The 18,194-nt window shown below is 30.5% G+C and overlaps 1 protein-coding gene across 3 annotated transcripts in view; it reads left to right on the plus strand.

Annotated features, from left to right (window-relative positions):
- Positions 1 to 18,194, plus strand: part of LOC119603824 (transcription factor Sp3) — a 208,521-nt gene that overhangs the window by 115,387 nt on the left and 74,940 nt on the right. For all 3 annotated transcript variants that reach the window (XM_037956021.1, XM_037956024.1, XM_037956022.1), the window contains exons 3-4: positions 7,330 to 7,486; positions 7,557 to 9,020. In XM_037956021.1, the coding sequence (XP_037811949.1) occupies positions 7,330 to 7,486; positions 7,557 to 9,020 (1,621 nt within the window). The remainder of the gene's footprint in view (positions 1 to 7,329; positions 7,487 to 7,556; positions 9,021 to 18,194) is intronic.

Raw genomic sequence — 18,194 nt, forward strand, 5'->3', positions numbered from 1 at the left:
GCTTACTCGATGCTCCATCAACATATTGATTTTTGTTATTTTGAGAACGGCTTTTTACAAAATATGTAAATGAATGTCATTTTGAAAAAATTAAACAGTATCCAGCAGGGCTCGAACCACGAACCCCCTGTTTGTTAAATGAACGACCTAGACAATTGAGCCATAACAAATCCAAATTGTCTTGTTCTTTACCAGTAATAACCTATTCAGCTAAATAAAATAATGTGGATGATAATGAACACTCATTACCAAGTAATGTATGAAATAACTACTGGCTATTACCAAAAATTTCAGATTTTTTGCTGGGTAAGTGCAATACTTATTTGTGCAAATGTATGGATATCAATATTTTGTAATGAGTTATGTGCGTTTAAGTGATTTTCGGGAGGGAACCTTGCATGAGAGCTATGACCAAGGATGGACCGATCGGAAAAAAATTTCATAGTAATATTTCTGTATATGTGTGCAATACTTGTACCAAATTTTATATGGATATCTTAATTTAGTAATGAGTTATGTGCGTTTAAGTGATTTTCGGGAAGGGTCCTTGTGTGGGAGCTATGACCAATTATAGACCGATCGAAAAAAAATTTCATAGTAATATTTCTGTGCATATGAGCAATACTTATTCCAAATTTTATATGGAAATCTTAATTTAGTAATGAGTTATCCCCGTTTAAGTGATTTTCGGGAGGGGTCCTTGTATGGGAGCTATGACCAATTATGGACCGATCGAAAAAAAATTCCGTAGTAATATTTCTGTATGTGAGAGCAATACTTGTACCAAATTTTATATGGATGTCTTAATTTAGTAATGAGTTATGTGCGTTTAAGTGATTTTTGGGAGGGGACCTTGTATGGGAGCTATGTCCAATTATGGACCGATCGAGAAAATTTTTTCTCTGAAAGAATTCTATTGACATAAGATTTTAAGTTGTAAAATGTTGTGAAGATATCAGCATTCTGACGGAAGTTATTAACAAAAAACTCATTTTCCGGGAATATGTACTTTTGTAGGGGAGGTATATGAAATTGTGGACCGATTCTGGCAATTTTCAGCAGGAATCAAGATCTTGTGTAGAAACGAATATATGATGACTTTCATGAAATTATCTTGCATAGTTTTCGAGAAAATTACATCAGAATGTATAAAAAAATGCTTATTTTTTTTGGAGTTGTTTTAAATTTTGATTCATAACTTTTCCCGATGTGAACCGATTTTGCTCATTTTCAATACCAAACTATACCGGATAATAATGAATATTTTTGCTGAATTTCGTTAATTTCCATTGCTTCGTTTAACCGTGAGCGTGTTTTACACAGATGAATATTTCTGGGTGTTACACACGGAATGGCAAACTTATATATACCCTCTATCACCACTGATGGTGGTGGAGGGTATAAAAAGGAACTCAAAAAATATAAGAATAGTGTTTTATTTTAGAGGACAAAATAGTTTAATAAAAAAGTAATACTTTTCTAAAAAAAATGAATAAAATGTATATGATTTCAAAAAAATGGTAGGTTTCAAACGATTTTGGTAGATTTTTGACAAAAATTTGGTAGGATTAAATTTATGTCAGTGGCAACGCTGGTTGGTTTCATTGCGTTGTGTATTTTGTTCTTTTTGTGTGTTTTATTTCATTTAGCGTTGTTCCTTTTGTTTTGCTATTCCTAAAGTAATGATCAAGGCAAGGATTTTCATGCACTAAAAAATGAAGAATATGCGCTTATAACATGCAGTATAAAATGGGAAAATATGCACTAAAAATGTGGAAAATATGCACCAAAAATATATTTCCTTGTAAAATTTATTTCATAACACTAAATTTTGTTTTATCATATTTAAGTAAGTTTTTATAGATATTAAGAACTTGAGTTTTTGACAACATGTGTTCCTGATGACAGAGCCCAGCAAAATATTTGCTTACAAATTCACTAGAAAAATCACCAGAATTCATCGAGTAAAGTGCTTACAATTCTACTAGAAAAAGTACTTATTTTTGTTTGAGATGTTCCAAAAGTAAGTCAATATTATTTGGTTGGAAATAAGATGTTTTTTTAGTAGAGTTATTTACAGAATATTTATGAAAAAATAAAAAGTCGACACAGACTGGGGTTGAACTCAATACCTTCCGTCTGCCAGTTGGATGCTCCACTCACTACACCACTGCTTAGTTGTTTTATTGTGCGTCAAATAATAGTTTTCACACACAAATACTATTTTAATTTCTGTTTGTCTAAAAATAGATATTTGATATCGTGTGCACAAAAAAAGGAAAAAAAGAAAAAGTAACTGTTTTATGTTTGTTTGTTTCTTTACTATGATTTTTTTTAGACTTTACATACAAAGTAAGTCATTAATAAAGTACTTAATGGTAATCATTGTAAGCAAAGATTTTGCTGGGAGGTACCACTTTATGTACTCTAATACCAATTTAACAGAATCACGATCACGTGTCCAGTGACCCAACTCAAAAAATCGGTTTGGATGAAATTTGCAGTAGAACTATTAGATAGTAGGCCAGACACATAGGTCAAGAACTTTATTGTGCAAGTACTGCCGGAGTTAGAGGGGATCAAAGTTGGACATTTTGGTCATACTGGGTTTTTTTCAAATGAGTGTAACTTTTTGCTTATTGGTCCTAGAAAAAATTGTCCAAAGGAGTTTAGATATTTCTTTACTGTTTACAAATTTTTTTTTATAATTTTTTCTTGAATTTTAAAAATATGTAATACAAAAAACACAATTTGTGTTCGAAAAATTAAAAAATATGCTAAATATCCCATAAATATTTTAGAAATATGCAAAATGTATGCATTTTAAAGCAAAATATGCAATTTATGCATTTGTAACAAAATATGCAAAAATATGCAACAACAAATCGATGCCATTTTGTTGCAAATTCTTTGATTCGAAAAGAAAACTACTTAAAAGTTATTTTGAGTTACTGACTACAGACATGCATTTGCATACAAATCCTTGCCTTGGTAATGATATAGTAGAGAAAATGAAATAAATTGGAATTTTATAAATTTAATATTTTTTAAATACACTATGGTGAAGGGTACTTGTTTTATTTAAAACAATTTTATAACCAAGCCCATAAGGCCTTTTGTCTGTGGAATCTGACCAAATATAAGAAAGTCTGATCGATGGTCTTCAGATGTCTTTAATTTTTTGTTAACACATACTCTATTAGACACATAAGGCATATCAATGTTAAATTCTTAACAATTTTAATTTGATTTTAATTTGTTCGAAAACTGAAAAAAATCAAAAAGATATAAAACCTTGAAGGCTTATATCTTTGAGATAAACTCTCAAAGATATAAACCTTCAAAATTACGATTTTTTTTTTGTTTTTTTTTTATTTAGAACCCAATCTGTTACTATGGATGAGCTCTTTCATTCTTTTCAATTGCATTTAAAGAAATGTATTTTTGAAATCGTATTTTGCTGAGAACAGAATTTAAAACTGCTTAAAATACATTACTGATCAGAATTGGGATGCAACTATTTAAATTCGATTACCACTAATTATAGATAAATTTATATAAAATAAAAAATTATATATTTTTTATGGACACTTGAACTAATTTCAACCAAAAAAATAAATTTTCAAAATATGTATCGCGAAAAATTATGAAATGTATATGTATACACTAGTGGCCGAAACTAAAACAACTGATGTTGTTTTAGTTTCGTTTATATTTTAAATTAGTTTTTTCTTTTAAGTAATGTATATTACTAACTAAAAAATTATAAGAAAATTTTCCAAATTTTTTTGTTAAATATGATTTAAATACACAAAAAGAAATTCACACTAGATTTGAATTGACAAAAACGAAACTAAATTTTATAAACGATTCCACATAAATACAAAATCAGTTGCTTTAGTTTCGGCCACTAGTGTATAATATAAAATTAGCAAGTTTTGATTTATTATATATTAAAATACTTTGAACATGGAGAACAGTTTGGAAAACGCTAACAAGGTGCACTTGTATTAAAAATGCATTCATCTTAAAAAATATTGTTTAGAAATGCATATTTATGAAAGTGTACATTAGTAGTAATCGAATTTAAGCATCCCAATTCTGATCAGTAATGTATTTTAAGCAGTTTTAAATTCTGTTAAACGCATAAAATATCAATAAAATATAAAAATTTTCCAATAAAAAACATTTAAAAAAATCGACAAAAATAGATGTAATACACGTCACTACAAAATATGTGTATATTTTGCATAAAAAGCTTCAAATAATCGATTTATGCACTTTTAAGACCTTTTTAAAAGGTAGAACGATTTCAAAAAAGCATTCAAAAGTGAATTTCTTTAAAAAATGCACTATCTTAAACTTTTTAATATAAAAATTATATTAGAATAGAAGAGCTCATCCATAGTAATAGATTTGGTTCTAAATCAAAAAATTCAATATAGACTCTCAAAGCTATAAGCCTTCAAAGTTGTTTTATTTTCTACATAAGGAACATACATATATTGATAATATGAAGGAAATTGGAAAAAAAAAATTCAGTTAATGTGTTCTTTCATGGAATTAATGATATACATATGGGGAATTTCGTGTCAAGTGACCCAACTTTTAAAATCGATGTCTTCCGATTTGGATGAAATTTGCACCAAGGTTAGTACTATGGGATAGTAGGCTAGACAAAAATTTTCTATTGGTCAAGAACTGCCGGAGTCAGAGGGGGTCAAAGTTGAACATTTTTATTCAAATGAGTGTAACTTTTCACCTTTTGGTCCTATCAAAAATTGTCCAAAGGAGTTCAGATAGCTATTTCTTCATAGTTTCCCAAAAAAAATTTTGAAATATTTTTACATTTAAATTTTTTTTCTAAATTTCCATTTTTTTTTTTTTTTTTTTTTTTTTCAAAAAACTCCCTTTTTTGTTAAAAATAAAGCTTAGACAATTTCCTTTAAGGGCTTTATGGTCCCATAACGGGATGCGAGTGGGATATCTATCAAAAAAATAATTTTTTTAACTTAAGAATAAGATTTTTTTCCAATATTTGGCAATTAATTTCCCCCTTATTTTTAAAATGAAAGTTTTTGTTGTTTTTGTCGCAAAGTTTTCTTATAAACGTATTGAAAATGGGCATGACCTATGACTATTCAGTTAAATATTTAAAGGATATTTATATGATTCGGTTAACTGTCTGATAAAGTTACAATAGCAATTATCTTCAGATATTTTGCAGATTTATAATTCGGAAGCCATTTTATGTTTTACTTCAGAAAATATGCAGACTATACTGCTTTATGTCTAAAATATATAAGACAATGTACACACAGGTCTGATGTTAATCGATTAATATTTCAGAAAAGTCTATGAAAAAGTTTGCAGATTAGTCTGTAAACTGTCTAAGGGAAATTTAGAAATTCGTTAAAAATTCTGATGAAGTATATCAATTATTTTATAAAATTTCTGACATCAGGCATGTCTAAACAGATTGTTTACTGGGGTGTTGCTCTTGCTTTGCTTTGTTTTAATAAACCAGCAAGTGCAAGAAGAAAATTTACCCATACCGTGTGTGGTTTTGTTTGTTTATTATTATTTTTATCTCTGCATGCACCAAAAAGCTTAATTTTTGATGAAATCTTCAGAGGTTGTCCCAGATTTTTGCTCATATCTCCGTTATTTATGGGCCGATTTCGCAGATATCTAGGGTCTTCAGAAAACATACACACGGGCAGATAAACAGACGGACAGTCAAACAGATATTTGAAAACAAACTGAAAAAAGGGGGTTGTGTAGACGGACATCACAGACTTCGATACTTGTATGGGATTACAAATTACATTTGTACCTTATGAGGCCACAAAATTAATATTTTTAAATTGTGAACAAAATAAGAAACTTATATATACCCTTCTTACGAAAGAGAAGGGTATAAAAATAGCAACATTCAATGCGGTTTTACTCAAAACGAAGTTTTTTGATTTATGCCGGCCTTGTAGTAAATGAGCAATATATATATATATATATATATATATATATATATATATATATATATATATATATATATATATATATATATATATATATATATTTACATTTCAAAATCCAGTTTTTATATAAAAATCTCCGATCTATGAAATATAAATTTAAAGAACCCAGCAAAAATTCGGTAATGTGTTGTACTTACATAATCACTTACTTGAAATGACTACTACTTACCTGAATTACTTTGAATTACTGTAGTAATAACCGTCACCACCGTATTAAAATAATGAGTTAAATGCTAATGATATTCAATAACCTTGCCTATAGGCCATAAGCGGTTACAAATTTCTACTTTACAATAATTCTTCCAACACAAAATACATAATTATATAAAAAAAAATTTAAAACTAAATTATTTAAAAAGATAATAAACTATATAAAATGACGATAGGATAATTAAATTGTACTGCATTGATCATAAATTAATTCCTACATAATTTGCAATTAATCAAATGTAATTCAAAGAAGCAAAACAGGTTAAAATAAAGAAAAGAATATGTAGAAGTCAAAAACAATCCCAAAAGTGAACTCACAGAACCAATCAATATGTCATATAGCAACTATATGGCAAATAATACTCCAGACTGTAAAGGACATAGTAATACATATTAGACAGAAACATGAAGCTATAAAACACCTATCAGTTGACTAACTAACTTAAAAAAAACGTTCTTTATCTTGTTTAAGTTAATTTGAGTTCGTTACTTAAAATCAGAGACTGAAAATAACTGGGCCACATAAACAAAGTGATTGAATTGTAATTTATTTTTGTTTTTTAAAATAAATCACACAGAATAACAGTTATAAAATGATTTTTACTTAAATGGTTTAGTATAACCTTTACTCCTTTTGTTTTGTTACTTATGTTTTTGGCTGAGCACTTGGTTGTTGTATTCCTTTTATCTCTTGCTTATATGAGAGTGGGAGAGTATATTGTTGTTTATTGTTTTGCTTTTAAAAATAAAAATCATAAGCAGATCTTTTCAAAAATGTTTACGAAATAAAAATCAATTGTAGCGAGTTATTTATTTTTTTTTTTCGGTTTCTCCCAAACACTTATCAAAAAAAAAATCTAACATAAAGGTTTATCTCAGTGATAAACTGCAAAAACACAATTATAAATGGTGATCACAGCAATTAACCTTATAAAAACAAAGTGGACCCGTTATTTTCAGTCTCTGCTTAATATATTAGGAAATGATTTAAAAGTAGAAAACGAATTTCGGAAAATGGATTTACTTTATTTATTTTTTTGCATTGCATTTATAAAAAATATTTATTTTATTATTTTTCAAGTTTTAATACAAGAAGATATGGGTATGCATCCAGATTCTCAATTACCCAGCCATGTTTATTTGAACGCATCGGCATTTCACCCGGATATATTTATATCGTCACAAACATCTGTACCATTGAACTCAGCAGCTACTATGATAAATTCATCCAGTAACAAGTAGTGTATTATAATCTTTTAAAACCCAAATTGATATTTTTTTAAGAAAAAGTTTATTTTATTTCCATAGAAAACGAAAAAAAGATCAAAGTATTTCTTCGTTTGCTGTAAATAATTTGTCGTCTAATCAAAGTGTAAATGTATTAAATAACGAGATAAAAGGCAATTCCAATTTAATGCCTAGTACTAGTGATACATTAGCTTCAGTTATGAACTCATCAAAAATACCGTCAACCATTCAACGCAACCAAAAATTTCAGCCGGCAATATCGATACCAAATTTTTTTCAGTCATCTACTACTTCAGTAAATAAATGCGTCCCCAGTCATGCTGGCCGAAGAGGCGATGTAATAATAGAGGAGACTATGAAACCTAGGCGCTGGGAGCAGAAGCAAGTACAAATTAAAACTATGGAAGGGGAATTCAGTGTTACTATGTGGGCATCTGGCATATCCGATGATGAAGAAGATCAAGAGGAAGCTGTAAATATTAATAGCGAAATTTCAGATTGTCACAATGACATAAATCAGGATTATTTAAAATATTCCAATCGTTGTAGAAATGCCAATGTATTTACAACAGCTGTTACGTCACCAGCCACATTACCCGCCACTTTACTTGATTCTGCTTGTAATTTACAACCCGAAGTATTACACCAGCATATTTTGATGCAGCAACACCAACATCAAATTATGATTGAAGATGCTGCATCCACTGTTAATAACACATTGACAGTTTCTCACAATTTACCTGCTGCTGTTAATTTAAATATCACTGACAGCAAAAAACCACAAAATATTTGCTCACGTACCAATCCCTATTCAGATAAATCAAAGAGAATGGGAGCTATACCCAGTAACAATGCACATCAAATTAATTCCTCCAATGCTCTTAAACAACCCACGATAACCACCAATACATTGATAACAGCAGCATCTACGTCATCTGCATCGGACATTGTTAATCCTTCAACGCTGTTAACGAATATTAATGAAACTAGTAATTCAACCTTGACAAGCATAACTTCCGATGAGGATGTTTCCTCTAATACTGTTCAAATACATACCTTAAACAGAAATAACCCTACGGCGAATACTTTACTAATGACTGGAACACAAAATGGTCGCCTTTTATCTATGGGTGTAGTTTTGCAAAACATAAATAATGATCAATCCAAAAATGTAACGCCACCTCCATTAAGCTACAACTCAAACGATACCTCACCAAGCAACACTGCCGCAACGAATGAATCTAATAATTCCCCTAACGTTGTTAACCATGTAGTTCCAAATGCTCCAGACAAAAAAATCGCCTGCCCTCATAAGGGTTGCAATAAGTTATTTCGTGATAATTCCGCTATGCGAAAACACTTACACACGCATGGACCTCGTGTTCATGTATGTTCAGAATGTGGAAAAGCATTTGTAGAAAGTTCAAAGTTAAAGCGACATCAATTAGTGCACACAGGAGAAAAACCATTTCAATGTACATTTGAGGGATGTGGTAAACGGTTTTCATTGGATTTTAATTTAAGGTAAGAAACTTCACATGTTCATTTGATTATAACTTTTATACAATTTTTTAAAATTTCCAATAGACAAAAGTCAAAAAATAGTTGTAAAGAATATTAATAAAATATATATCGTTGGAAAGGTAATAAAGCAGCTAAGATATGTGTGCAAAAATTTGAATGATATGACACTATTTGTCACCAAAAAAAGGACTCTAAAGTCAATAAATTTTGGTAAGATGACAAATGTTGATTACAGATAGGTTAAGTAAAAAAATTATTAAAAATCAGAATTTTGGAAAAATGTATTTTTGTTTTGTGTTTCTGATAACCAGGTATATGTCTTAATTTGAAAAAAATTAATTTTGTAAAATACGTTTGCCTAAAATTTTTACATAGCTATAAAAATTCCTTTACAAAATTTAAAAATTTTCTAATTTTGATGGATGATATAACAAAAGTATGTAAAATGTAGTATTTGTTTTTCTTTTTCTTTTAAAGTTAATACAGTTATTATATATATAACTGTATTAACTTTAATAAATATGTACTCAATTAACAAAAAAAAAAAATTTGCATGTTCTTTCATTTATTAGGTATGGCCACAAACTAATATTTATATATTTTATTAAAATAGAAAGCATTATCCTATGGATTACAAATTGAAACATTACTTTAAATTATAAATAGTATCTTAAATATGTAGATTATCTTGTATAGACAGATATTATAAATGGATCGTTTATCCCACACTAGAAAAACATCACGGTCACATACATATAAAGACTTAAGGAAAGTATAGTCGGACATGGCCGACTATATGATACCCTACACCTAAAATTTGTTGAATTTTACCTTAATTCCGATGTATTTAAGCAATTTATTGAAGAAAAACTAAACTTCTAAAAGAGGCTTTATATGGGAACTAGGGTCAAATATGGGCCGATCCTCAAAAATTGGGAAGAGGGATGTAATTTTATATAAAGGTTAGTTATTGTTAATAGGTGATATTTGATTTACGGAAAAACAAGGAATGAAAAATTTATTTTTTTTATCAATAAATTTGCTAATTAAAATTTACAAACTAAATTGATTAAATTCAAAGTAAACAAAACAAGTATATTATAAAGAAAGTTCATTCTCATTCTTCAACACCCCCACAACAATGTAAATGCTTTAAACTTGTTGTGGGATTTCGTTAAAACATCAGCTACCATATCCTCGGCATTCAGATATTCAATAACAACCTTTTTGTCATTTACGAGATCTCTTATAAAATGATGTCGTATGTCAATGTGCTTAGAGCGAGCATGATAAGTACTGTTATGTGACAAATTTATAGCGCTTTTATTATCGCACTTTATCACAATAGACGATGATCGTCCAAGTTCATTGAACAGAGATCGTAGCCACAACGCCTCTTGCCCAGCTGCTGCCAAAACCCCATATGCAGCTTCTGTTGTTGATAAAGCTGTTGTTTGTTGCTTCTTGGAGTTCCATGAAATGCAACCTCCTTGAAATTTGAAAACGTAACCAGAAGTTGATTTTCTATCACCTAAGTCGCCAGCCCAATCCGCATCTGAGAATCCTTCAATATGTACATTTTTATCTTTCGAGAACTGCAACTTGTAATTTATTGTTCCTTTGAGGTATCTCATTATGCGCTTTACTGCTTGCCAGTGTGCCTTTCCACGATTATTGTTGTATCTAGCCAAAGCTTACTTGAGGTGCATACATAATACTTCCTATTGCTTCTTGGTACGGTATGGTTTTCATGCCATCACTCTCTTCCTTTGTTTGCGGGCACATATCTTTTGAAATTTTCTGGTTAATATCCAATGGAGTTGAAATTGGCTTGCAGTCAACCATCTTAAATTTCTTCAAAATATTGTTAATATATTGTTCCTGATCAAGCCATAGTTTTCCATTCTTTCTATCTCTTGTAATTTTCATCCCCAAGATGTAGTTTGCTTCACCAATGTCTTTCATTTTAAAATTTTCTGTAAGACGTTTCTTTATATTCAATTTATTGTTTGAATTATTTGTAATATACGCAAGGTTCCGTTTTTGATTGGGTTAATCCAATTTTCTTCAATGTTTGATCCAGCTTTTGATTCCACAATCTACTAGCTTGCTAAAGACCATACAAAGATTTTTTTAAGTTTACATACCATGTCTTTCTTTTCAGTGAAACCTTCAGGGATCTTCATATATATTTCCTCATTTAGTTCACTTTGGAGGGAAAGCTGTCACCACATCCATTTGGTCTATATCCAAGTCGTGCTGAACGGCCAAACTTAGGAGTAGTCGAATTGAGGAATATCGAACTACAGGAGAGAATGTTTCTTCATAGTCAATTCCGTAGCATTGGGAATAACCTTTTATGACCAACCTCGCTTTATATCGCTCTATATCACCTTTAGAGTTCCTCTTTATTTTAAAACACCATTTGTTATCAATAGGTTTCTTTCCTTTTGGTAGATTTACAAGTTCCCATGTTCCATTTTCAATTAAAGCGTTTAGTTCTTCATCCATAGCCCGTTGCCATTCATTTTTGTTAGAACTTTCTAATGCCTGCTTCACTGTTTTGGGTTCTTCATCCACTTGAACAACATTGCATTCATACCCATACCTTTGAACTGGTTTTGGCGTTCTAGATGACTTTCTTACAGTTTCAGGTGATGTGATTCCTCTCACAGATGGTCCAGGTACCCAGTCGTTACTTTGATCATCATTGTTTCTATGCGATGTCTCATCAGTATCAGAAAAATATTGATCTTCATCAGAATTACTATCTTCTCCAATACTTGGCATTTCTGAATATGTAATTGTCGCATCTGAACGTATATCAATAGTATCTGTAGGATTTATTTCATCGGAGCATTCGTCAACATCATCTGTTGGATTTCTATCATCAGAACATATATCTTCTGGATCATCCACACCCCCCACTGAATCACATCCCGGTATAATATAGAACTTGGAATCATCACTAGGCATTTCATTATAGAATTCGTTTTCTAAAAACTTGGCATCTCTACTTAACTCGACCTTCTTTGATTTAACGCCATAGAACCGATAGGTTTTGGAGTGTGTACAATAGCCAACGAAAATTGATTCTTTTGCTTTAGCATCAAGTTTCCTTCTCTTTTCTTTTGCTATATGTATCACAGCTTTGCATCCAAAAACTTTAAGATATTTTAAGTTTGGTTTCTTACCAGACCATATTTCTTTAGGAGAAACACTATTTAATGTTTTACATGGAGTGCGGTTTATTAAATATACAGCCGTATTTACAGCTTCAGCCCAGAACTTCTTTAGTAGACGGGATTCAATTAAAAGGCATCTTGTTTTTTTCAAATAGTACGGTTCATTCTCTCTGTGGCGTATAAGGCACTGTCTTTTGATGCTCAATTCCATATTGAATAAACATTTTCTTCATTCTCCCATTGCAGTATTCAGTTCCATTATCAGTTCTTAATGCTTTTATTCTTCTTCCAGTTTGATTTTCAACCAAGTTTTTAAACTCCATAAATTTATCTGTTACTTTATCTTTGGTTTTTATAAAATAGGCAGTTACTTTCCTGCTAAAATCATCAACGAATATTAGCATATATTTTGAACCATTAATTGACGGTACTTCCATAGGTCCACAAAGGTCTGAGTGTATTAGGCTTAATACCTCTTTTGCTCTCGTTCCAGGATCCTTAAATGGAGATCTTGATAGCTTACCTTTTATACAAGTAATGCAGTTTTGCTTGTTAATTTCACAATTGACACCATTGACTGCACCAGACTTCATACTTTTTAAGATTTTATCATTTGCATGGCCAACACGTTTATGCCACAAGTTGTATTCTTCATTTTTCACTTCAGAAATAAGCACACTGTTGCTTGCAATGTTTAATTTAAACATACCATTCACCAGGTCACCTGTTGCAATAACCTTACCGAAGTTGTTCAATACCTTGCACCCTTTCTTATTGAATGCGACTTCATAACCAGATTCCACAATTTTCGAAACTGATAACAAATTGACATATAAGTTGGGAATATAAAGCACATCACAAAACATCACAATTTCTTCTTTAAATTTTCCAACCTTAGCAATCATATCAACTTGACCGCAACCCTTTACTTGCATTTATTCTTTATTAGCAATTGTAACTTCAGCATTCTTTTCTTGAAATTGGTTGTTAAAGAATTTTAAATTAGAACACATATGTGCTGTCGAACCAGAATCAAAAAACCATTCACTTTTGTTTAACTCTTGCACAAAAAAGCATCCAATCATGGCATTTGAATTTTTGTTGTATTTTGGCTTCGATTTCTTAGGACATTTTGTTGCAATGTGTCCATACTGGTTGCAATTGTAACATTTTGGTCCTTTATTTTTGACGAATTTCTTCTGACCAGCTAACGCAACGTCTGTTGATTCCTTCTTAACATATTGCAATAATTTTAGTTTGATGGCGTCTCCAGTTATTTTTATTCCGGAACTTTGAATACCCATTATCATTGGATTGTATTCTTCTGGTAACCCCGCTAGTAGCATTGAACCTACCCATTCTTCATCGACACTGAGACCAGCTCCTCTTAGTTTATGTGCTGTTGTAAGAATTTCAGTAATTTTGTTGAACAAAACTTTTGTATTAATCCAACTCTTCTTACTAGTCCGCTGTCTTCAAGAATTGTTGAGAGTATACCCCATATTTCATTCGCACTATTGCAATTACGAATGTGTGGATAAATAGTTTTATCCACCAACAGAATTAATTCCGCCTTCGCTTGTGTTTGCTTATCTTGATTTGTTTCAGTTCCAAGAACTGCTTTCCAAAGACCTTTATTGGACATTCTTAAATTATTTTTATTCATTATTACACACGCGAAATTAATTACCCTTATATAGCGGAAGGGCACAAACTTGTTAATAGGTGATATTTGATTTACGGAAAAACAAGGAATGAAAAATTTATTTTTCTATCAATAAATTTTCTAATTAAAATTTACAAACTAAATTGATTAAATTCAAAGTAAACAAAACAAGTATATTATAAAGGAAGTTCATTCTCATTCTTCAACAGTTATGCCGAATTTCATCGCGATAATAATGGTTATAAGTAATTTTTTGGATGTTTAAGATATTTTTTAAAGGGGTGTTTGTATGGGCCTAGGGTCAAACGACGGCTAATCATTATAAAAATTGGCGTGGTCATTTATGCTTATATTAAACTTATTTGTGCCAATTTTTGGTGAGATAGTAGTATATTTGACAAAGTTATATGTTAAAAACCCAAAATCGGAAGATCAAGTTGTATGGGGGCTAGGTGAAATAATGGACCGATTTCAACCATTTTCAATAGACATCGTCTCTGTGCCAAAAAACTCGAATGGTCCAAATTTTATCTTGAAAATTGTGGCCTGTAGCTTGCGCTCAAGGTTTACATGGACAGCCAGACAGGACCGACGAACGGACATGTCTTAATCGATTCAGAAAGTGATTCTGAGTCGATCGGTATACTTTAAGGTGTAGGACCAATATTTGTATGCGTTACAAACATCAGCACAAACGTATAATACTCTCGCACTATAGTTGTGTAGTGTATAAAAATACCATAACAACGCTTAAAGACATAGAGAAGTATATTGTAACAAATGTCACTAACGAGGACATCAAAGATTGGGAATAAAAACAATCGTTTAACGATACTTTAATTTTAAACAAAATAATATAGTTTTATTAATTCATTTTCCGTATGAATACGCTTTTAAAAATAATATTAAAAATAATAATAAAATAAAATTTAGGATGATTCTCGACTATTCGTATCGCGCGCGTCTTCACTACTACATAAACATCTTATTTTCAATAAGTATATAAGATCAAAAAGGAAAAGTTAACAACTATGCAGAGTTGTATTTTCACCAGACCTGGGCGATTTCCATTAATTTTGCATTAACATTAAATTAAACAAGTTAGATTGCTATATTCGGCACTGCCGAATCTTAAATACCCTCCACCTGCAAACTACTTTTTATTAAAACCCAAAATAAATATGTTATAGGGCCGAATTTATAGTTTATACTAAAGAAATAAATTTTACTTAAGTATTAAAGTACATACTAAGTACTTAAGTACTTTATTTTCCTTATGGAGAACTGTAAAACCCGGCACATGTTTTGTTTCCGTAATTAAGATACTATTTATCATTTTGTAACTTATTTATGCATGTATGTATGTAACTAATTTTGATTAGGACAAGAAACATTTGTATTAAGTAATTTTCAGATATCGACCGATTATTCTTCGACCTATTATGTTCCGATCCTGCCAATAACTTATATGGGAACTATGACCAATAATGTACCAATTCGAAAAAAAAAAATTCAAAATGATTTATCTATACACAGAACATACTCATGTCGAGTTTAATAATAAATTATGTGGTATTATGTGGTTTTCAGAAGTGAACCTTATATGGGAGCTAGTTATAGACCGATGCTGAAAAAATTCCTTATATGGAATGTAACCAATTATGGACCGATGTGGAAATTTTTCACGAATGATTTACATATACAAAACAAATTCACGTCGAGTTTTACCCTGATAGCTTCATTTATCAATGAAATATGCGCATTTAAGTGATTTTCGGATGTGGACCTTATATGTGAGCTATGACCAATTATGGACCGATCCGAAAAAAAAAATCGTAAAATAATTAATATTTACACACAAAACATATTCATATCGAATTTTATCCCGATAGCTTTATTTATCAATGAATTAAGCTTGTTTAAGCGATTTTAGGATGTGGACCTTATATGGGAGCTAGTACCAATTGTGAACTGATCCGGAAAAAATTTCACTGAATGATTTATATCTATATACAGAACATATTCACCTCGGGTTCTACCCTGATAGCTTTATTAATCAATGAATTATGCGCATTTGAGTGATTTTCGGATGTGGACCTTATATGGGAGCTATGACCGATTATGGACCGATCCGGAACAAATTTCGTAGAGTAATTCATATACACACAAAACACATTCATGTCGAATTTTATCCAGATAGCTTTATTTATCTATGAATTATGCTCGTTTAAGTAATTTTCGGATGTGAACCTTATATGGGAGCTATGACCAATTATGGACCGATCCGGAAAAAACTTCCGTAGAATGATTTATGTATATACAAAACATATTAATGTCGAATTTTATCCCGATAGCTTTATTTTTCAATAAAATATGTTCATTTAAGTGATTTTCGAAAGTGGACCTTATATGGGAGCTATGACCAATTGTGGACCGATACAGATCTAAGTCGGTAGTTTTAATTCCTGTTCATATAAAGTCAATATGTACAAAATTTTGTGTTGATTCCGATATATTTGAGGAAGTTATTAACGATAAATTAATTTCCGGGAATATGTACCTTTGTATGGGGGCTATGGGAAATTTGGCATCGATTGTTACAATTTTAAACATAATTAATCTATAGATGGACAAAATAATCTGTGACAAAATTTGTCGAATTATCTTTGGTAGTTTCTGAGAAAACTACTCAAGAATTGGGGAAAAAAACTTAATTTTTTTGAGGTAGTCTGAAATTTTTACTCATAACTTTTTACGTTGTAAACCGATTTTGCTGATTTTCAATACCAAACTGCTTAGGAAAACAATGAATACTCTCAGTGTATTTGGTTGATTTTATTTGCTTTGTTTTAGCGTGAGCGTGTTTTAACCAGACAGACAGACAGACAGACGGACAGACGGACATAGCTAAATCGACTCAGAATTTCATAAGGATCCAGAATATATATACTTTGTTGGGTCTAAGATGAATATTTTTTGGTGTTACACACGGAATGACAAACTTATATATACCCTCTATCACCACTGATGGTGGTGGAGGGTATAAAAAAAATTAATTTAATGTAAAAAATATTGCATTAACATTAAACTTGTAAAATTTAATGCATTAAATTTCCATTAACATTAAATATTTTTGATTTTAATGCATTAATTTTACATTAACATTAAATATTTTTGAAATTAATGCATTAATTTTGCATTAACATTAAATATATCTGAATTTAGTGCATTAATTTTACATTAACATTAAATAAGCAATAAAATTAATGCATTAATATTCCATTAACATTAATATATATAAAAATTGATAAACATAAATAAAAATACAGCACATAAGACCTCGATCTAACTAAATACAACTAAAATTAAATAGGTTAAAGTCCTTTCTAATAACTCCTATATTCCATTCAAACTTGTGTGTTTTAAATATGATATTTATATAAAATTCCACAGACAAAATAAACTAAAAAAGGAATATTTGGGAAGTGATACTATTCTTCTAATAAGAATTATCGTGTATAGGACTTATTCGAAAGGACTTACTTGAATTTAGTTAGACCGAGGTCTTTAGCGCTGTATTCTTATTTTTATAAATTATTTTATACATTAATGTTAATGGAAAATTAATGCATTAATTTTATTATTTATTATTTAATGTTAATGAATAATTAATGCATTAAATTCAAAAATATTTAATGTTAATGCAAATTAAATGCATTAATTTCACAAATATTTAATGTTAATGTAAAATTAATGCATTAAATTTAAAAATATTTAATGTTAATGTAAATTTAATGCATTAAATGTACCCATGTTAATGTTAATGCAATAAACTTGCATTAACATTAATTTTTTTTAATGTAGAAAAAATTGTTAATGCATTAACACATTTAATGCATTCATCCCAGGTCTGATTTTCACAGGGTGTCAGCTCGGCCTCTTCTGACTCTGAATCTTCCTCGATTTCGCAAGATGACTCGTCAAGAGTGGGGCAACTGCTGCACCAGGGTTTGATTTTCTCAGCTGTGTGGACTGAAGAAAACTTTCGGTTCGTAATCTGAATTCCGGGAATATCTTCAACAAGATACCTGTCATTTCCCAGCGCTTTGGTAATAATGTAAGAGCCTCGAAATTTTGGCTCGAGTTTTCTCAAATCGCCCGTAGCAGGAGCTTCATTTTCAATTACAACCAAGTCGTTTTCATCATATTTCCTGGGCGTTGTGTGTCTGGAGTTAAAGCGCTTTTGCCATTTTTCTCGTTCCTTTTGAACATTCTCCATTGCAAGGCTACGCTTGTCGGCCATTGGGAGTTCGTTCTCAACAA

The sequence above is a fragment of the Lucilia sericata genome, unplaced genomic scaffold (genome assembly GCF_015586225.1).
Source record: "Lucilia sericata isolate MDLA Ls3-8-SP2 unplaced genomic scaffold, ASM1558622v1 Contig000343F_arrow, whole genome shotgun sequence".
Classification (NCBI taxonomy): domain Eukaryota; kingdom Metazoa; phylum Arthropoda; class Insecta; order Diptera; family Calliphoridae; genus Lucilia; species Lucilia sericata.